General features: G+C 47.1%; 4 protein-coding genes across 7 annotated transcripts in view; 2 read left to right on the forward strand and 2 right to left on the reverse strand.

Annotated features, from left to right (window-relative positions):
- The first annotated feature begins 298 nt into the window (after nucleotides 1-298).
- C1QBP (complement C1q binding protein) lies at nucleotides 299-3007 on the forward strand. Its single transcript, XM_065731721.1, has 6 exons — nucleotides 299-542; nucleotides 645-795; nucleotides 880-973; nucleotides 1132-1227; nucleotides 1772-1894; nucleotides 2612-3007. The coding sequence occupies exons 1-6, from the start codon at nucleotides 314-316 to the stop codon at nucleotides 2759-2761; spliced, it is 843 nt and encodes a 280-aa protein (XP_065587793.1). The 5' UTR covers nucleotides 299-313; the 3' UTR covers nucleotides 2762-3007.
- Nucleotides 3008-3478: 471 nt separating this feature from the next.
- On the reverse strand, nucleotides 3479-5635 carry RPAIN (RPA interacting protein). The gene is made up of 7 exons (XM_065732176.1): nucleotides 5558-5635; nucleotides 5254-5437; nucleotides 5013-5108; nucleotides 4524-4638; nucleotides 4304-4367; nucleotides 4053-4187; nucleotides 3479-3701 (listed from the first exon to the last, which is right to left on the reverse strand). Exons 1-7 carry the CDS (start codon nucleotides 5633-5635, stop codon nucleotides 3672-3674), a joined length of 702 nt encoding a protein of 233 aa, XP_065588248.1. The 3' UTR covers nucleotides 3479-3671.
- A 78-nt stretch (nucleotides 5636-5713) lies between these two features.
- On the forward strand, nucleotides 5714-13629 carry NUP88 (nucleoporin 88). The gene is made up of 17 exons (XM_065731748.1): nucleotides 5714-5956; nucleotides 6049-6218; nucleotides 6310-6435; nucleotides 6566-6652; nucleotides 7265-7441; nucleotides 7753-7936; nucleotides 8345-8495; nucleotides 9088-9186; nucleotides 9343-9433; nucleotides 10324-10425; nucleotides 10714-10872; nucleotides 11076-11201; nucleotides 11704-11769; nucleotides 12012-12092; nucleotides 12400-12526; nucleotides 12899-13017; nucleotides 13404-13629. Exons 1-17 carry the CDS (start codon nucleotides 5714-5716, stop codon nucleotides 13465-13467), a joined length of 2172 nt encoding a protein of 723 aa, XP_065587820.1. The 3' UTR covers nucleotides 13468-13629.
- Nucleotides 13630-17321: 3692 nt separating this feature from the next.
- Nucleotides 17322-19809, reverse strand: part of RABEP1 (rabaptin, RAB GTPase binding effector protein 1) — a 42276-nt gene continuing 39788 nt past the window's right edge. For all 4 annotated transcript variants that reach the window (XM_065731745.1, XM_065731744.1, XM_065731746.1 and 1 more), the window contains exon 18: nucleotides 17322-17963. In XM_065731745.1, coding sequence (XP_065587817.1) covers nucleotides 17862-17963 — 102 coding nt within the window. In that variant the 3' untranslated portion in view covers nucleotides 17322-17861. The remainder of the gene's footprint in view (nucleotides 17964-19809) is intronic.

Genomic DNA, 19809 nt, shown 5'->3' on the forward strand with positions numbered 1-19809 from the left:
TGAGCCACGCGTGTCAGCGGGGAGCGCTCCGCGGGAGCGCGCTTCCTGTTCTGCGCTGCGCTCCGGAAACGGGAACGCGCGCGGCGCGGGCCCGGCCCCCACTGCGGCCGCTGCCGGTGGGGGTTGGGAGCAGCCGAGAATGAATCGGTACCGCCCTCCCGCGCGCTCCTCCCCGCCGCCTCTCGAAGCTTCTGCCGCGCCCCCCAAGGTCACGCCGGGGCCGGGCCTCGAACCCGCGGCCCAGCGCGGGAGGGGGCGGAGCGCCGGAAGCGGCGCGAGCGCTTCCGGGTCGCATTCCCATCCCCGCCGCGCCATGCTGCTCGCGCGTGCCCTCCGCGCCGCCGCCGCCGCTGTGCGCCCCGCGCCGCCCTCGTCCCGCGCGCTCTCGTTCCTCCCGCCCCGCGCGCTCCCGCAGCCGCCGGTCCCGGCGCGCTCACTGTGGCAGCGGAGCGATGGCGGCGGATGGAGGGCTGCGCTGCTCCGCCCGCGGCGGGACTCGGCCGGCGGCGCGTCCTGCGGCTGCGGCGGACTGCACACCGACGGTGAGCGGGGGGAGCGCGGGGGGAGCGCGGGGAGCGGCCCCGCACGCGGAGCGGCGGCGCGGGGTGGGGGTGGGGGTGCTCAGCTTTTCCCTCCCGCCGCAGGGGACAAAGCGTTCGCGCAGTTCCTGACGGATGAGATCAAGGAGGAGCGGAAGATCCAGAAGCACAAAGCGCTGCCCAAAGTGTCCGGCGGGTGGGAGCTGGAGGTGCACGGCACCGAGGCGCGGCTGCTGCGCAGAGTCGCCGGGGAGAAGTGAGCGCCGCGGTTCCGAACGTGAGAAATGCGGGCGGTGCTCGGCGGGAACGCGCGGCACTGACGGTCCCGCGTCCTTTGTAGGATAACGGTTACGTTCAACATCAACAACAGCATCCCGCCCGCGGTGGATGACGAAGGGCCGGAGGAGCAGAAACCCGACGAGCAGGAGGAGGAGGTGGGCGCGGGGCGGCCCCCAAACGCCGCTTCGCTTTTCCCTCTCGATCGGCGCTTGGCGGTGCGGGGCCGCATCGCAGCCGTCCCCGCCCGGGCCGTGCGGGTGCCCCGCGGCTGCTGCTCGGACCCCAGCGCTGACACAGCGCTTCTCTTCCTCAGCCCGATATCACATCGACCCCGAACTTCGTGGTGGAAGTGGTTAAGGACGATACGAAGCAGACCCTGGTTCTCGACTGCCATTACCCCGAGGATGAGGTGAGCAGCGCTGCCCTGCGGGCGTTCCCTGCTTTGTGTTATGGCTTCGTGGGTTTCTGAGTCTGCAGAAAATGCAGTCTTCTTTTCCTCCTAATGCAGAAGATTTATGTTTGTGAGGAAGCTGAGGGGAGAGGTTCCTTTCTGCTCCTCACATCCTGACCGGGCTTTCCTATCAGCTCGTTGACGTTGGAGGGGGGAGTGAGGCACTGCAGTGTGAGCAGTGCAGCAGAGATGGGGTGAATGTAAGAATGGCCCACACTGCACACATTCAATGCAGTGTGTGAGGCATTGCAAAGAGAGGCAGAGATTTGTTTATTTAAAAGCAAACAAAGGAGGGAGAGAATAGAACTGAGAGCTTTGCCTCAGGCTGATCTGTGTGGTTTGTTTTACAAATCTAACAGATCAGTGCTGTCTGCAGCCATGTGCTGGGGGGGGAGCAGCAGCTTCAGTGCTTGCCCTGAGGCTGTGCCTGCAGCCTAGGATTCCTAGCCCTCAATGGTGTCCCGGGATTAGAGCTAATCTTGCATCTCATTTCCTGCCTCAGGTTGGCCATGAGGGAGAAGAAGAAAGTGACATTTTCACAATTAGGGAGGTCAGCTTTCAGCCCACAGGAGAATCAGACTGGAAGGACACCAACTACACCCTGAATACAGAGTCCCTCGACTGGGTGAGTGCTATCAGATATGTTTCTGTAGTGGTGACACTAAAAACTGATATCCAAGAACTTGATACCTGTGCATATATTCCCAGTGTGGGGCTTGGAAAGGGTTGTTAGTTGGAGCCCATGCATTGTGTGCTTCACTCTGGGGCTGTCTCTCTCTTTGGAAAGCATTGATATTAGACTGCTTAATGTGCTTTAGAGTATCCCACACTGCATCTTTTCTTTCTGACTTGAGACAGAATTAATTCAGATTTGTAAGATTGATGTTTTACTCCTATTCCAGAAGCCCAAAATGAAGCATTGGTTTATTGTGGCTAGTTGGAGGCAATGAGACAGACACTGCCATACTGCACTCAGCAGTAGTACCAAATCTGTGCCTATGAGGGGCAAGGGGGGGCCTTGCAAGAGTGAAAACGTTTACTTTTTTTAAGTAGAGTTTGAAGCAAGAAAGAAATGGTGTGCAGATGGTGAAAGGTTGAGTCTCTGAGAGACGTCAGATGCTCCTCTTTCCAGACACTGCCGACACAGTGTACCCCCAAAGCCCCGTGGCATTACATAGAGGGCAGAGCTCTGTGTGGCTCCTGTTGTCCCTTTTATCTGCTCCAGGACACAGCTTGGTGGGATCATCTGGGAGATGGTGATGGCAGCTACAAGCAGACATTTCAGAAGCAAGCTGTACCCAGGCGTGCTCTGCTAAGGCTGTTTTCTGTTCCTTGCTTGCAGGCTCTGTATGACCATTTAATGGATTTCCTGGCTGATCGAGGAGTGGATAACACGTTTGCTGATGAGTTAATTGAGCTCAGCACTGCACTGGAGCACCAGGAGTACATTAAGTTTCTCGAAGATCTTAAAAGCTTTGTTAAGTGTCAGTAGGGTAGGAAACAGTGCTCAGTGTGGGCATTACACAGCAGTGCTCCAGACAGCAATACCACAGCTGAGAAGGTAGCTGAATTTGGAAGCAAGAATCATGGGAGAGTGAGGAGCCTCACTTGTATTTTGGCATTTGTATTTATGTTATGTTGCAGCCCAGATGAAGTTCCCAAACGTTACTATCTGGGCCTGCCTGGTGGATTTTGTACCATGAGGAATGAATGTGGAAAATAAAATCTGTTTAACAACTCTGTGAAAAACAGTGGTTTCTCTTCATGCTGACCAGTTGCCACAAAAAGTGATATTACTGTGTGTCCGGACCTGAGCTGTTAATACATTTGCTTGCAGAGCTGTTCTGTGTTAGTGCAGTTTTTTCTAGGGCTGTTCTAGCTCTTTCAAATACAGATTGCCTTCCTGCCTCCATCATGGCTGTGGGAGGAAGGTGCTCCTGCTGTGTTGGGGAACTGCACACCCCATGGTTGTGCATTAAAGAGCTGCCTCTTATTTCAGCCTGAAGACAAAATGAGAAGGGATGAAATGCTTCATGAGTGCTTTTACCTTTCTGAAGATTCCAGTGCCACTTTTATCAGTCCTGAGTGTAGTGGACCGACTGAGGAGGCGCCTGTGCTTTAGAACAGAAGGATACATGAAAAACACTCATGGACCAGAGGCTAGAGGGGAAGCCCGATGCAAACTGTGCAATCACTGATACACTGACAGTGACATGAAAGATGAAACATTTATTATAAAAACATGGACTGTGCCATCAAAAGTGCAGGTTAAGGCAGTAGCATTGCCTTGTGAAGGATTTCTGACACAGCAGACATGAGTATATATACACATCAGAAGACAGTAGCAGCTCTAGGTTGAGTTCTATTCTTGAAGTCACTGAAAAAGCAGCAGCTGAAGCAACTTACAGGAGGATCATCCAGGAGTCACAGACCTTTAAGAAAGGTAAGGTTAAGACAAGCTGTCATAATGTATAAAAGATAATTATTCATGTTTAAGACTGGAATCTCTGTTCTTAATACTTCCTGCTGTGTAGGTACTCGAATGCTCTGTGCACACAAATAAGTTCACACAATTTACTAGTCTGAGCTGGAAGGAACCTCAAAAGATCCCATAATACAGGGAGAGTAAACTTCAGCTGTTCTGTGGCCGGTGGTCAAAAATAAAACCACTTCAAGGAAGTGCGTGGAAAAACAGCAATGCAAACCTCTGGGATCAGTGGACTCGTGGCTTCTGTCTGTGTAACTGAGAGGAGGATGGAAGCAGGAACCTGACACTGACTCACCAGACAGGTCATGAGAAGATTGGCTTCCTCCTCCATTCCACTGGTAACTGTGAACTCCGGGTTGTGAAGGCACCTATGACTGTGCTCTGTTATAGTGTTCTCTAGAAGTGACCGAAGCTTCTCTTCTGTCATATCCTATGGGGAAAAAAAAGGGGCTAAGAAGACTTCTTACACATAAGTTGTCACATCTGTGAAGAAGAGGCAGTTTTCAGGCACAGACCTCGCAGGGCATCGCTCACAGCACAGCTCACCTGAGCAGGGATGTCCAGCCCACACTGGCAGAAAACCGAGTGATGCCTCACAGTCAGGTGGTTCCTAGGAGAGACACAGCGAGCACCTTCACAACAAGAACACTGCACGTTTTTCTACCTTGCTGAAATTCAGTCTTTGTTTGCCTGCTGCATTTGCCTGTTCTAAGCCCACGCTGCTGCAGAGTGGAGGATCTTGTTGCAGTGCTGAGGGCTTTCTTACTTTCTGCACACGGGGCAGATGATCTTGTTGCTGGTGTCCAAGCCATCGAGGATAGCATTGAGGCATTCTTCATCAAACTGCAGACTTTGCTCATACTCTTCTATAACTAGTTGTTCTGGGGGAAAAAAAAGACAACAACAACAACAAAAAAAACACCAACAAAATACCTCAGTCATCTGTTACCAACTTAAGACAATGCTAAAGCACACACTGTGCTTAAGAAAGCCATTGCTGTTAATCCACCTTTTCCCACAGTCTTCAGGCAATCTCTGGGGGTTTCTGTAATGCTTTTCAGCCACCAATTCAGAAGTGTTCCCAGTTTATTTATGTGGGCTCCTACAGCTCCTGCTCACAGAGCTTAAGATGTCACTTAAACTCCTGGAGCTCTCAGAACGTCTCAGTGCATTTAAGAGGCTGCAGAGACTTCTAAGGAGGTTTCCCCTGTTCTGTGTGGTCTATAGGAGCAGAGGAGTCACACTGAGAAGTTACCTTGCAGGATCAGCTCCTGCTGGATTTCATCCAGCACCGCCAGCTCGTCCGTGTCCGCCGGCATCTGGAAGGCACAGCGCTGCAGGTGGGGCTGCGCTCGCTCAGCGTCCGCCCGAACCGCTGCCGGGACGGGAGGTCCCAAATCTCACTGCTCCGTTTGGTGACGCGGAGAGGAGCGCTGCGAAAGCCACACAACCCGGAACGGAGCCGATCCCCCGTCCCGGCGCTCCCCACGAGCCGCGCTCCACCCGCCCCACGGCGGCACCGACCTGCTGCAGCTCCCGCTGCCCGCGCTGCTCAGCCTGCAGGCTCCGCCACTCGCGCTCCATCACCTCGGGCACCAGCAGCGCGCCGGGGCCCGGCCCGGCCCGGCGGTAACGGCGCAGCAGCCGCTCCCGGCTGCTCCTCAGGCGCTCCAGGCAGCGCTGCGGGAGAGCGGCGCCGCGTCAGGGCCGGGAGCTCTCGCCCCGCGCCTCGGCGGGCGGAGGGGCGCGGAGAGAGCCCGGCGGAGGGGGGAGCGGTCGCCGGGGCCTCGCCCCGCTCACCCGCCGGTACGTCTCCTTCCATGGCGGCGCGGCCGGGCCCTTGTACAGCGCCCGGTGTCCGCTCAGCGGCGCCGCCATCGCGCGCCGGAAGCGGAAGTGGCCGTGAGGTCACAGCGTTCGGCGCCGCCGGTTGGGCGGGAGCTGAGGCGGGGAGCGATGGCGGCCGAGTGGGGTCCGGCGGAGCAGTGGCGGGCGGCTCTGCCGCAGCACGCCGCCTTCGGCCGTCTCCGCGACGCCGTCCCCCCGTCCTCCGCCGCCGCCCCGCGCTCCCCGCTGATCCGCAGCCTGCTGCTGGGCCTGGACGGGGACCTGCTGCTGTGGGACGGCGAGCGCGGCGCGCTGCTCGACATCGACCTCCGCCGCCTCGGCGGGGCCGAGCCGGAGCTGAGCCGCTACCAGGTGAGGGCTGCGGGGCCGCCGGGGGAGGGTCTTAGGGCCTCGGGGCCCGGGCCGCGCTCTGAGCCCCGGCCCCGGCCCGCCTCCCCCGGCAGACGCTGCTGTGCATCAACCCGCCGCTGTTCGAGGTGTACCAGACGCTGCTGAGCCCCGCGCGGCGCCACGTGGCTCTCATCGGCACCAAAGGGCTCTCGGTCGTGGAGCTGCCCAAGCGCTGGGGCAGGAACTCCGAGTTCGAGGGCGGGAAGGCCACGGTGAACTGCAGGTGGGGCCCGAGCTCCGCTCCCGCCGCCCCGTGGCCCTTCGGAAGCGCCTCCGTCCGTGCGGTCACAGCGTCCGTCTCCGCTCTGTTCCAGCACCATTCCCGTCGCGGAGAGGTTCTTCACCAGTTCCACGTCCCTGACCCTGAAGCACGCGGCCTGGTACCCCTGCGAGACCCTGGAGCCCCACGTCGTGCTCCTGACTTCGGATAACACCATAAGGTAATGCCTCGTCGCTCTTTGAGTTCGTGCCGTGCCCTTCCTACAGCGGTCAGAGCAGGGCGGGTGGGAGGGATTGCAGGTTGGCAGCAGCTGATGCTGACCGAACATCACTGCTGCTTCTCCCCTCCAGGATCTACAGCCTGAAGGTGCCCCAGGCGCCCATCAAAGTGATCACACTCTCAGATGCTGAGGAGGAGACTCTGATCATCAATAAAGGGTTTGTGCAGCTCCTCAGCTTTTGAAATGCTCTTGGTAGGATAAGCTGTGCATTCTCAGTCGTATCTTTAATGAGTGAGCAATTTCCTTGAAAATCCACGAGGGATTTATTCGTATCTTCTGTACTTCTTTCTTGCACAGTAGCAGCACTCCTTTTTCCCTAATCTCTCTAAAAGAGAGGGAACAGACTGCACAGTCTGATGTTCATCAGAATGGTCATTTAAACAACCAGTGTTATCTTTAAGATGGCTTAAGAAGGGGTTCCTTGAGTGGGGAATGCAGGAAAATAGGTTATCTTTTTATTTTGATTCTCGGACTAATTAGAAAGGAGAAACTTGAGGGTCTCTACTGAGTGAGTCACAGACTGCTGTACTACACAGGAAATCTCATGTGCCCTCCTTACCATGTGAAGCTGGGCTGGCTGCTGGGCCTTCCACAAATGAGGCCCTGGAAGGAAAGTGTTCCCCGCATGCTTTTGTTACTGAAAGTAGCATGTGTCAGAGATCTGACGGGCAGTTAGGAGTAATTTGGTGTACAGGTGGACCTCGATAAACTCTTGTATTCTCACAGTCAGTGCTGTTCCTCACTCAGTTTTGTTCCTACCTATCCCTAGGAGAGCCTACACAGCATCGCTGGGAGAGACAGCGGTGGCGTTTGACTTCGGCCCGCTGGTGCCCATCCAGAGGAGCATCCTTGGACAGCGAGGCAGCGAAGAAGTGCTGGCTTTTCCACTCTACATCTTGTATGAAAATGGAGAGACGTTCCTCACCTATATCAACCTGCTGCAGAGGTAGGCTTGCATTCACCCTCAAGTTTCACAGGGTCTTTGTGAGTTTGGTTCTGAGCTCTGTCTCTTCACCTCGCTGGGATTCTGTAATGGATGCTGGGCTGGTTTGTATTGTAATTTATGTCTCTGTAGTAGCGCTAGCACATTTAAGTCCAAGAATAACATATCAGAATTCCAAACCATCATGTTTGTTGCTTTAGTTGTTCTCTGTTTTTTAACCCTTATTCTCTAGTTATCGTTCAGTAAATCCTGCAGGCAGTCATGGGAACTCTGCTCCTACGCTTTGTGTTGTGAATGCATCCTCTTTATTCCAGTGCTGGGAATCTTGGCAAGCTGCTTGGCCCTCTGCCCATGCACCCTGCTGCAGAAGACAATTATGGCTACGATGCCTGTGCTGTCCTGTGCCTGCCTTGTATTCCAAACATCCTCGTGATTGCCACTGAATCGGGTGTGCTTTATCACTGTGTGGTTCTGGATGCAGAGGAAGATGAGGAGCAGGTACCTCGTCTTATTTCTATCAACGTTTTTCCTTCTTCTGTGTAAGTTCCTGCCTTCGGGATGGCAGGATGCCTCGAAGGGAATGCCAAGTGCCAAAGCTGCATTCTTCTGTAATGAGGCAGTGAGTCCTCCTGTTCCAGCCAGTGCCTGTGATCCTCCTGCTGTTGTAAAGGTCAGCTGTGTGTATCCTGCAGGTGCAGCCTTTTTAATCTTACTGTAAACTATTTCTGAGAGGATGTTCTGAAGAAACCATGTGTCACAGAGCTTCTTAATGAAAAAATAAGGGGACCTTAACAGATTTCTCCAATGATAATGCACTTGCCTACCTCTGTTATGTAACTTAGTGTTATTTGCACTGGTATTTCTATTTAAATGATGTCTCATAAAATAATTTAATGCTCTTTCCAGTCAGAAAAATCGTGGGACCCAAGATCTGATATTGTTCCTTCCCTGTACGTGTTTGAATGTGTTGAGCTGGAACTTGCACTGAAATTGGCATCAGGAGATGAGGAAGAGCCTTTGGAGTCTGATTTCTCTTGCCCAATCAAACTGCATCAAGGTAGGGTTGTGTAGCTCAGCTGGTTGTCTTTTAGTTGAAGTTAGGATTAAGTTATTTGACAGCTACTGTTGTCTCAAGCAGTATCACAATAAGATGTGCTTGATGTCTTAAAGCTGTGGAAAATGTGCAGAATAAAAGGGGGATTATCACAAGACTATTCAGAGACAAGGGGCATGTCTGTAATACAGAACTATTTCAGCTATGGATTAGAAAGCAGAAGTTGTTGTACCTGTGATAATCTATGTATGTAAGCAAGCAGTACAGCTGGGGAGGTGGAGGTGCTGAGGACTGAGTTGGTGTCTGTTTATTAGCCTGGCCCGTGGTGCTGTTGTAGGGCAGGTTGGGAAGGATAAGAAAGCTTGTCTGAAAGCTGGTCTGCTGGCATTAACTGGTCTTCCCTTGAAAGCTAATGGATAGAGATAGATATTGTATAATGCAAGTAATTCTAAACAGTTCCTGCATTCTGACAGTGTGTTTGATTTACATGCACAGTTCTGATGACATGGCTAAGGCACGTAGCTCAGAATTTGAACAGGCACTGTTGAGTTTTTCCCTGCAGTGCTTTAGACAACATTGGCTGTTTAAATTTCAGATCCCAAATGTCCTACTAGATACCACTGCACACATGAAGCAGGTGTTCACAGCGTGGGGTTGACGTGGATCAACAAACTGCAGAAGTTCCTTGTCTCAGGTGAGTGGTGAGATCCTGCTGTGCATAGAGGGAAATGGTTACTGTCTGGACAGCAATGTTTTGTTAGGAACAAGCACAGGAATATTTGGGTAATACTGAGGACAGCTGACCCTGCAAAGTGGACGCTGTCTATTCTGACAGACTTCTCCTTTGCAGATGAAGAAGACAAAGACGGTTTACAGGAGCTGGGTGCAGAACAGAAGTGCTTTGTCGAACATATTCTTTGTACAAAGCCATTGCCATGCAGGTAAAAAGCAAAACCTTTCTGCTGCTTCTGAATCTGGAAAGGTTGTTCTGGGAAAACGTGCATGATTTGCCCTCTTCTACTGCATTCTCATTATTAAAAATAATAAAATCAACTTAACAGGATTCTAATAACATAAATAAGCAATTTGCACATCAATATCCTTAATGTATACCAGCATGTGTAAGCTAAGTTCCCATGAGTGTTAAAGTTACCTGTCAAACTAGCAGAAATTCCACTTCTGTTTACCTACCTAGTGCAACTCTGGGGCTTGCTTTGCCTGACAGTCCTGAACACTGATGTGTTCTGTTACCCACGTGTTAAGACTAGGCTGTGCCTTGAGAGTGCCTCTTGTTTCTTGAGGTACTTTGCTCATGGGCAGGAAGCACTGCAGGTTAGGCTGTATGTTATCTGTGTCTGCTGCATCTTCTTGCTTTAATGAGGCCTAATCAGTTCTGCTGAATGCTCTGTATTAAACATAATGAAAAAGCAAGAGATAATCCTTACCTGTGTTCCAAACACAAGTCAGATGAGTCATCTAGTTTAAAGGGCTCCTGAAGTCAGTACAGGTGGTAAATAGCCAGTGGTGTGAGAAGTTAACCTGTGTTGCATGGGGAAAATGGTTTCTGGGTTGTGGCAGATTTCTGCTTCTGATTAACAGGCAGGTTGTATAGGTGCTCCCTCTCTCTGATGGATGTGTTTTCTTGGTACATTTGATTATCAGGCTGTATGATAAAAGTTGTGCAGGACTCCTGGGGAGTGGTTCTTAGCTTTGTGATTTGTGTCTGGCTTAAGGTGATTGCTGTAAATAGAGCTTTTCCTAAAGAATTTGCACAATTTTCAGGAAGAAAGTATGTTTTTCTGAGTGGATAATTCTGTTTTCTTCCCTTCAGGCAATCTGCTCCAATTCAAGGATTTTGGATAGTGTCTGACATCCTGGGGCCCACAATGATCTGCATCACAAATACCTATGAGTGCATTACAAGGCCACTCCTGTAAGTGGTTCGTAATTGGAATGAAGTCTGTGACTGCCTTACAAAAAGGATGTCAAAATTTCTTATTCGATTTGATTCTTTCACCCTCAATTTCTGCATCTCTCAAAGCACATATTGAAGTTTGCCTACTGAACGTTCCCTGATGGAACACTTAAGCCTTTGGTTATTTAGTACTGAAAAGGTGCTCGGAGGGGCTATAACCAACCTATATCACTTCACTCATCACTACTGTTTAAACTGTTGTAGTTCATGGCTTCTAAGAGTTCTCCACTTGATGTTCTTTGGCAGAAGTACAGTCCATCCTGCATCTCCTCCTCTACTATGTACCAGAGAAGACAAAGATGATGTCACTTCTCCTCTCCGTGCCCTGGATGAATCACAGCATTCATTTGAGAAGCACATCCGAAGCATCCTGCAGCGTAGTTCTGCCAACCCCCTGCTCCTAAAGTAAGTATGAACTTTTTGCTAGCATTTAGAACACCTTGGGATTTTCTCATTAGAAAAACTATAATATTGCAAAGGGATTGAGTTCTGGCTCCTCGTTTTTTGTATCTGAGTCCTTGGAGCTCCTACCATAAATGCTGTGACTTAGCTTTTTCAAGGATCGGGGAAGAGTAGCATTTGCAAGAATTTGTCTCCTGTTTATTCAGATCTGCTGATAAAGATGCTGCTCCTCCCCCTGAGGAATGCCTTCAGCTTCTTAGCAGAGCCACACAAGTGTTCAGAGAGGAATATATACTGAAACAGGATTTGGCAAAAGAAGAAATTCAGCAAAGGTAAGAAAAAACCTTCATAAATTAAGTGCTGCACGCAGTCTCTGTGGAGCAGTGTCCCTAAGTACCCAGCACTAAACCTCCCCTGCTGGACTAACTCATGTGTCTGAGTAAAACATTTTCTGTGACTTCAGTTTATGTAAGACTTTAATCACCAGAAATTAAAACTGAGTTACCAAGGAAGCACTATTAAAAATGCTTCTCTTTTGGTGTGGATGAACAGTCAGTCTGCCTGTGCTTGGGCATGGCAGGAAATCCCTTTGGAATTCCTTTGACTTCAGTAATAACTGACAAAGCTGATAAGAAGAAAAATTGCACTGAATAACTGTCCCTACTTCTTTTTATTGTAGTTGTTGATTAATATTATTAAATGAGGCCAACAAGGAAGTGTTCTCAGCTGCCCATGTCTCGATGTCTTCTGTGGTATTTGTTATGTGGCTATATACTGACTCAGCTGGATTGTTGTGGGGGGTGGTTGGATTTTATGTATGTATTTATTTTTAAGAGTGAAGCTGCTGTGGGGACAGAAGAAGAAACAAATGGAAGATCTTAATTACTGTCGAGAAGAAAAGTGAGTATTATCTGTCTGCATTTATCAAGTTAAACATCAGTAGTGATGTAACTTTGTGCAAAAAGTACTTTATACAGGGTCCTGCATGAAAGCTTTCTGAGAAGAGAATGCATTTCTGGCTGTAATTAGGCACGTAGGTTCATTCCCTCCTCCAGTTTTTTCAGGCTCTGTCACGTTTCTACATCCAAGCCAATCTGCATGTTAAGTCACAACTAAATAAATACTTCTTGATTACATTAAAGGAAAAGTTTGCGAGAAATGGCTGAGCGGTTGGCTGACAAGTATGAGGAAGCCAAAGAGAAGCAAGAAGATATTATGAATAGGTGAGTGCAGACTGCCTTCTGTTTCATTGCGGATTTCTTGCTGTATATGTAAGTGTGCCAGTGTGGTTGAAAAAGAGTAGACAGATAGTTCTGTGCTGGTTTGTTGGAAGACTGGCCCTCTGAAAGGCTTCTTTTGCAACTCAGTGATGATTTTCAGTACTGAGTTCACTTGCTCTGAGGGAAGTAGAGTCCTAAGCTTTAGGCTGAATGACAGATGTTTCAGTTATGTGTGAAGCTCTTGTTATCTGAGCATAACTAGGTCTAAAACTAAGTTAATTTGGCAACAAATCTTTTCTTGTGCATGAAGGATGAAGAAAGTACTTCACAATTTCCACTCTCATCTTCCTGTTCTGTCAGACAGTGAAAGAGATATGAGGAAAGAATTGCAGACAATCCATGACCAGCTGCAGCACTTGAGCAATGCAATCAGACAGGTGAGGTGAAATGCCTGGCTGCTAGGTTGTTGGTAACACTCATTTAATGATAGCACTGAATTAGAACAGTCCTTCGGCACTGACACAAAGTTGTTCTCTGTTTTATTGTAGCTCATTGCTGCTAATTTATTTTGAACCTTATTGTGAACCTAAATAGAACCTCTGCAACCCAGTGCAAAGCTAAGGAAGCGTGTATGCCTTCTCCAGTCCTTGTACTAGCATTTTCTTCTCTTTTTCTGGAACAGTGTAAATGGTTGCTGATTTTATCCCAGACAAAATGCAATGTGACATGTGGTAGCTACAATACACTTTCCCTTTAACAGGCAGCACCAACACTGACTGAGGGTCCTTCCTTTTGTACACAATGTCTAGGTTAAAATAAAGAAGGAATACCAGCAGAAAATGATGGAAAAGGGGATCACCCCACAAAAACCCAGCATCACCCTCAGTGCCTACCAGAGCAAGTGCATCCAGACTGTTCTGAAAGAAGAGTAAGTTCAAGCTAGGATCTTCCTGCAGTTTGAGCCTGGCATGTACACAGGCTATCCTTGTCAAGTTTCTAGAGTAAACTTTACCTCTCTATCTCCTGTGGCTGACTGATGCACCACCTGCAGCTTACACTGAGAGTCTAAAGCATAGAATGTACCACTTTGTTACAGTAGCATGTGTCATATTATGCTACTACTACTGAATCTGCTTGTAGGCCTCATTTTTGCCTGAGGATCTTTTGGCAGTCTATATGAAGCCTTTAATTAACAGAATAACTTAGCACAACGCTCCCATTCTCTGCTTCTGTCATATGAATTGCTTTTCTTACTGTCTGTCATCAATCAAAAATGACTTCCAGCTTTTTGACTTGAGTTTTTTCTTCTTGAAGGGGAGAACGCATAAGGGAAATGGTAAAGCAGCTCAATGACATCAGAAGCCATGTGACCTTCTAACATCTCCATGAGGGCAAACCTACAATAAAAGGCTGGATGAGTTTCATTTTTCCCTGGTAATTCTCCTTCTATATTTAACATTCATACACTGAACAATGTACCTTTTCCATATTATTTTGTAAAGAAAGATTGACTTTGAATTAAAATACTTTAAATAAGATTCCTCACATGCTGTGGTCTTTCTTTGCTTTTCTCCTGAAAGGATGCAGTACAGCAGGCTATTTCAAACCTGAAGTACGTGGTAGTTAATACTCACAGCTAGCTCAGTAGTGGGAGAAAAGGTGTTGCTGCTTCCTTCAGAAAACTGCCTGGGGTTTGCCTGGGAGCCATCTCCTACCCTTGGTCCATGGCACAGTGGAAGCCTGTGGCAGAAGGCAGAGTAGAAAGACCAGAGAAGCACATACACTTCAGCAGCTTTTTTTAATTGGGAACACTTTCTTCATAAAGGACACACCTTCAATACAGTTAACAAATGGTTACACTTGAATCCTGTAGACAGCAGAATTCTACATCCACAATTGCACAGGACACCAATGGCTTGGTTCACTGGAATGCAGTAATAACTTCCAAACACTCAGTTTGCCTCTATCAAAAGCTGGCACTGTCTTGACATGAAAAGGCCAATTATCTGCTGTAGACAAACTTTAATGGACAATAAATATTTCTCGTTCCTCCCCTTCCCCCACTTCCCTTTTCAGAAGGTGACATGGTCAAGCTCAGTTTTGAAAAGTAGTACTGCACTGCTACAAAAGTGGCACAGCAAGAGGTGCCAAAGTAAAGCTGTAAGGAAAGGAGGGCTGTTGTTATCTCTTAGGTAACGAGGTTACCATACATGCTGCAAGAACACTTTTTTTTTGTACAGATTAAGATTATACAAGTATAGGAATGCATACAAAACTTGATCTCACCCCCTTTTACAATCTGCATAAATAGAATCCAGCTTTCTAATCCACTCACCCTGTGTATCACAGCTGAACTGCCAGGTTAGAAGTAGTGCCTGTTAAAAAAAACAAACTTACTGAGTGAGGAGAACCTACCACACCTTTCCAAACTAGCTCCAGAAAGCAGAGAACTGGAAGGAAGTCTTTAGTCTCTGATTTATTATAAGCTATATCATCATAATCCACTGAGTGAGTACCTACAGCTTTATAGCAAGAGCTTTAGCTACATTTCATTGACAGTGGTCTAAGTAAGTACGCAAGTGCTCTGCAAATTTGGCACTTCTATTTTTTTTAAAGGCCACTTTACATTTTCTTACATTTGCACTCAGCAGAAGCTAGTTACTGCCTCTGAAGCTGTGCTTTCCTTCCCCAGCAGGACATTCGGTCGTAGCATCGCCCACCATTTCTGTGAAGGGATGCTTTTCTAATTTTAATTTAATTTTTATTAGGGATAACCAGCAGTTGGTGAAAAAAAGATTGCTCATTTTCCAGCTTCAAAATGGTCACAGTACTAAAGCAGGAGTAAGGGTGCACAATGGAGTAAGGTGGTACAAAGGAAAACAACCCCACCACTGCTGTATATCCTTCCTCTTCAAGCCAAAGGACCTCGCTGCAGTGCCTGGATCACAACCAGGGAACTCAGCTGCCAGCACCACTCCTTTCAGAGGAGTTCGGCACACACCTCCAACCTCCTCACCCCAGGCCTACAGGCCATCACTAGCCCCTGGGAAAAACACACAAGCATGCATACAGACACACACACACGTGCACAACTTCTTCCTGCAACTGCTGTAACCATTACTATGTCTATGAACGACTACAGACTGCTCTCCCACTCACCTGCTCTCCCTTACAGACTGCAGAAAGGCTCCCTGCAGCCATCATCCTCACACCACCACGCCTACAGAAAGCCAGGCCAACCATCTGTAAAAATACACTAAGGAAAAGCCACACCAAACCTACACAATCCAAAGCAACCTAGAACGGTCCGTTACGGTCACAGCTAAGGGGAAGGCAAGAGCAGGCAGGAAGACAGACTGCTGAGGACAGGCACTGACAGCCAGAGTAGAAAGGGATACTGAAATGCCATAAACAGCTCTCTTGCAGTACAGAAAGTCAATGAAGTCAACTAAAAATTATTTTTCTGTGTACATCTCCACGTGCAATCCCTCAAGTGTTCAGCTTGCTGGGAAGATGTATGAGATCCCTGTAGTTTAGCCATAAAAGAACAGGGTTTCTTAACTCACTGCTGCACAGGTTGACTACCAGTAACCAGTTAAGAGTTAGTTTTCAGGAAGGAAGAGAATACAGGAGAAAACTTCACATTCTGCAGCACTTCAAAAAACGCCAATCTGACCCCCAATCAATATTTTTATTCCAGAATGAAATTCCTGAAAAGCATGCTGACCATTGGAAAACTGAATGCAAAACACCCTGCATTAGATTTCTGCACCAGAAGGCAGCTGCTGTCACCTCACAGTCCAGCAAATACTGAGAGATTTAAAAACCCAAAATAAAGAACCTAAGCCATAGTACAACTTCTTTTAATTGAAACTAGGAATCAGCAAGTCGTCTGGAAGATGACAACCCTGCCACCTATTAGTCTAGTTGTTCCTAAGATAGGAAAAATGGGTTTGAAGTGTCACAATTATGAAAGAAATTAATTTCTAGGGTGAATAAAATGCTTTATTGCAAGAAATAAATGATAAGCTACTGAGCTTGTATGCTTCTTCTTGGCTGTTTTAAAGGCATTCCTCTTCAAAACCACAATCCTAACTTTACGTACGTTAGTAGCAGGACATACACTGCAAATAAGATTTAAGTACCTAACAAAATATAGTCATGTGCACTACAGTTCAGAGCATTCTGTCACTTCTGTTTTTTCATCAGCATCAGATCTATGGCCTAGTATGGAAAGATAACACAGTAAACAATAACAAAAAGCTTAAACTTATAAGTTCTGGACAATAATTAGCTGCTCTCTCAGCCTTTTCTAATTGAGTCTTCACAAAGGACTAGTCCAAGAACTCAATGTGCACCACCACTATTCCGCATCCAGACAGCAAACTGCTCCCATTCAACTGCGTGCATGAAACTCCACTAAAAGGAGAAAAAGGAGGAATGCTTATGTTAACTTCATGTAACTTCTCTAAGAATCCCAAACCTAAAACCTGATCAGTCACAAGAATGACTTGCCTTTGCTGTTGTGTTACACAGTGCAATTGAAATGCATGCTTACAGAAATACAGGACAGCATATGAATCAACTCTGAGCAACAACACAACACCGTACCTCTAAGTAAGAGATGCTCTGCACCTTCCAAACTTGAACAAGTAGAATAATGCAGCTCTGGTGCACTTGTGCTCTGTGACAGAGTGCCACCACTGTTTTGTATACTATTAAAACTGTCCCAGAAGAGGAGGGTCAAGCTGCCTTTGAGTTGTTCAACATCTTACCTTGACCATTTTCAGAGAAGGTAACCCCATGCCTGGTGCCACCTACCAGAGCAAAGCTGCCCTGCACACACCCAAGCCAGTGCTCAGACAACACACAGGGTTTTTGCTAACATTTTTTCTTCACATGAAAAAGGAATTACAGGTACTGCTCAGCTTTCAAGATGAGAAAGAACTAGTTGTAATTCCATGCTCTAAATTACATTTGTGAAAATAGATTACAAAACAGTGCATTCCTTGTGCTTTTCCTTAAGTATCAGAATTTGAAGGAAGTACTTCAAGGAGCTACGTTCTCAGTACAGTTTTCAGAGTTTTTTGGATTGGTATTTATCCGTTCAGGAGACACACAGCTCACTCATGACCACCACATTTCAGCAGCATTCAGATTCTTCAAGACAAAGTCAACAGTTAAAAAAAAAATACAACACACTGAGTTATGAAATAAGATCAATATCCAGTGTCCTGCTAATAAAGTCATATTTTAATATAAAATATTCATACAGCATACTCTACACCTCATTCTCTCTGCTAGCTGAATACTGTTACTGACTATTCAAACAGAAAAACTTCAACCACTTTGCTCTTCAATGTTTTGGAGGGACAATATGGTTTCCAGCAGCTACTTTGATCACAGTAGTGGAGGGAAAGGAAAAAGGGAAAAAATGGGGGTAAATGTTCCAAAATTGTGTATCAGGATATGAAGCTGGCTGAAAGAGGGGAAGTTTTTCAGAATGTAAGGACTGATCCCACTCAGTGGAACACGAAACACTGCACCCATTAGTGTTTCCATTAGAAAGTTCTCCTTCCTACACAACAAGTCACTCTTGTGCTCTCTTCCTGCCCAGCACGAAAACTTTTCCCCCCTCTAGAAACAAAACTTAAGTCATTGCTCCCCTCTGTTGTCTTCTGCTCTTTCAGTTAGAGTTAAATAATAATTAATGTTGCTATAAAGATGAGTTAAAAACCCCAAATGCAGCCTTGGAGCAAGCTCATCAGGGTGTCATGTTTCAGGAAGCTGATTAATGTCCGTCAGTTTTGTGTCATTCAGGATTGCACGGATTCTCTCCAGGGAATCTGCCTGCCGGATCCGCTCCAGCTGCACCTATGGAAAACCAACAGATACAGTGAGCAAGTGAAACCACAACTGAGCTGGCAGGCGATGTTAGCAAGCCCAGGTGACTGCACAAGAGAGGAAGAGATATCAAATTATCATTGGCTGAAAAATGCAAGGCTTGAAGGAACACAAACTTAATTCAGGACCAAGAATGCGTGGTGGAAAGATGCAAGGTTGTTGTGCTTTGAAAATACAAGCCAGACCTTAGAGTGCCCAAGCAATCCTTCAATGTCACTCTGCGTTGTCTAATAACCAGCAACTCGCCACAGGGGCTAGGCAAACCAGAGAAGATGTGTAGAGCAACATAAACTTTCATGGAAGTACAGACATGCTCGACACAGGCCTTCAGGTCTCTTAAGATTAAAGTTAAAATGCTTCCAGAGGAAATGTTCCCACTGCCAAGTACAATCCTGTTACTTGCTTTTATGATAAGCTCTCAAGCCATCTCATGTAGAAAAGTCCCCAGCAGAAATGCAAGTAAATCAATGCAGAGACTGTGACTTCTTTGCAGGAGGAGTCATTCAAACTTTTGCTCATTGTATTAGCATCTGGCTTTTCTGTTGTACATTCCCACCTATCGGTTAATTCATTTTTACCTCCTCATGGCTGATACCTAAACTTGGCCAGTCAACACCTCACACAAGTGACAGCAAGATACCCAAATCCACATTCACTAGCAATCTTTCTTCTTGCATTACACAGCAGATCTTGTACTATGGACAGCAGATACAGCACAAACCATTGCTTTCTCCTTGCATAAACACTGAAAACATATACAGCTAAGAAGCCAATCTGTGATGACTGCTTAAAGTACAGAGCCACGACACACTTGCTGAGGTAATTACTGAAGACCTACCACACTGCCTACAGGTTTTGAAAGAACACAGTACATCTTCAAAGGAGTGTGTATAATTTTGCTCTAGGAACTGCATACACCAGTCCATGCTGTACTTTAGAAAGAAAGGATGACAGTAAACAAGAAAGTATTTCACCAGTCAGGAGAATTCAATAGTCTCTCTTGTACTACCTACTCTTCCAGAAACAGAGAGCCAAAGAGGACAGTTCCCTATTGTCCACCCAAGGGAGCTCTGTCTAGTAAACAATCTCCTACATTCCTGTTTTTGTTATCCAAATAAACCTGAACTCTTGACTCAAAACGATCTGTACAAACTCTGCTGAATGTCACTGAGTGGACTAAGCAAGAACCCAATGGAGAGTGTGCTGAATTTCAGCGTATCACTTGTGAGCAAGATTCCTAGTGGTTTTGGTGGGGAGCAAATCCAAAAACAGAGTGAAAGTGAGATGTAACTAATCTCGCTCCCCGAGGAGAACACCAGCCTGCAATCACTACATCTACAGCTCTCTTGGTGCTCTCTACAGTCAACAGTAAGATAGATCAGCTGGAATTAGCCTTAACCCTGCCAAAACTCAGTATCTCATCACCAACCACAGACTCCGCCTGCAGGAAGAAATACAAGGACAGAAACAGCAACAACAAGGATGAGACTTGGACAGTATAAATAAAAAGCAATAATTACAGCATGAAGGAGAACCACATCATATGTTCAGGACCAAAAAGTAAAAGTTCCTGATTTTGTCCTCAAATTTTTCACATAAAATGCAATAAGGTGTACCATATAGCAAAGATGTCAGGAAATGGACAATGAAATAATGAAATGCTCGAGCTGAAAATCACTGTCAATTATGACTCTCCACAGTTTATCATAATAATTGTATATCTGTGTTGCTGAAAAAAGGTTGAAATCAAATGATCAGACTTAAATCCTCTAATACAAATGTTCTACTAGCAATACTTAATCAGTTTACTACACTA

This window comes from Cyrtonyx montezumae, unplaced genomic scaffold (genome assembly GCF_038088225.1).
Source record: "Cyrtonyx montezumae isolate F1298 unplaced genomic scaffold, pur_monq_1.0 scaffold_15, whole genome shotgun sequence".
NCBI lineage: Eukaryota > Metazoa > Chordata > Aves > Galliformes > Odontophoridae > Cyrtonyx > Cyrtonyx montezumae.

Bases quoted from the DNA above. Each gene is read 5' to 3' on its own strand.
- NUP88 (XM_065731748.1), top strand. From the start codon at position 5,714: ATGGCGGCCGAGTGGGGTCCGGCGGAGCAGTGGCGGGCGGCTCTGCCG. The intron at 6,653-7,264 runs GTTTGTGCAGCT...ACCTATCCCTAG, and splicing joins ACTCTGATCATCAATAAAGG to GAGAGCCTACACAGCATCGC. The intron at 7,937-8,344 runs GTACCTCGTCTT...TGCTCTTTCCAG, and splicing joins CAGAGGAAGATGAGGAGCAG to TCAGAAAAATCGTGGGACCC.
- RPAIN (XM_065732176.1), bottom strand. From the start codon at position 5,635: ATGGCGGCGCCGCTGAGCGGACACCGGGCGCTGTACAAGGGCCCGGCC. The intron at 4,368-4,523 runs GTAAGAAAGCCC...TGTCTCTCCTAG, and splicing joins ATCTGCCCCGTGTGCAGAAA to GAACCACCTGACTGTGAGGC. The intron at 3,702-4,052 runs GTGAGTCAGTGT...CCTTTCTTAAAG, and splicing joins ATCTTCTCATGACCTGTCTG to GTCTGTGACTCCTGGATGAT.
- C1QBP (XM_065731721.1), top strand. From the start codon at position 314: ATGCTGCTCGCGCGTGCCCTCCGCGCCGCCGCCGCCGCTGTGCGCCCC. The intron at 974-1,131 runs GTGGGCGCGGGG...TCTCTTCCTCAG, and splicing joins CCGACGAGCAGGAGGAGGAG to CCCGATATCACATCGACCCC. The intron at 1,228-1,771 runs GTGAGCAGCGCT...TTCCTGCCTCAG, and splicing joins GCCATTACCCCGAGGATGAG to GTTGGCCATGAGGGAGAAGA.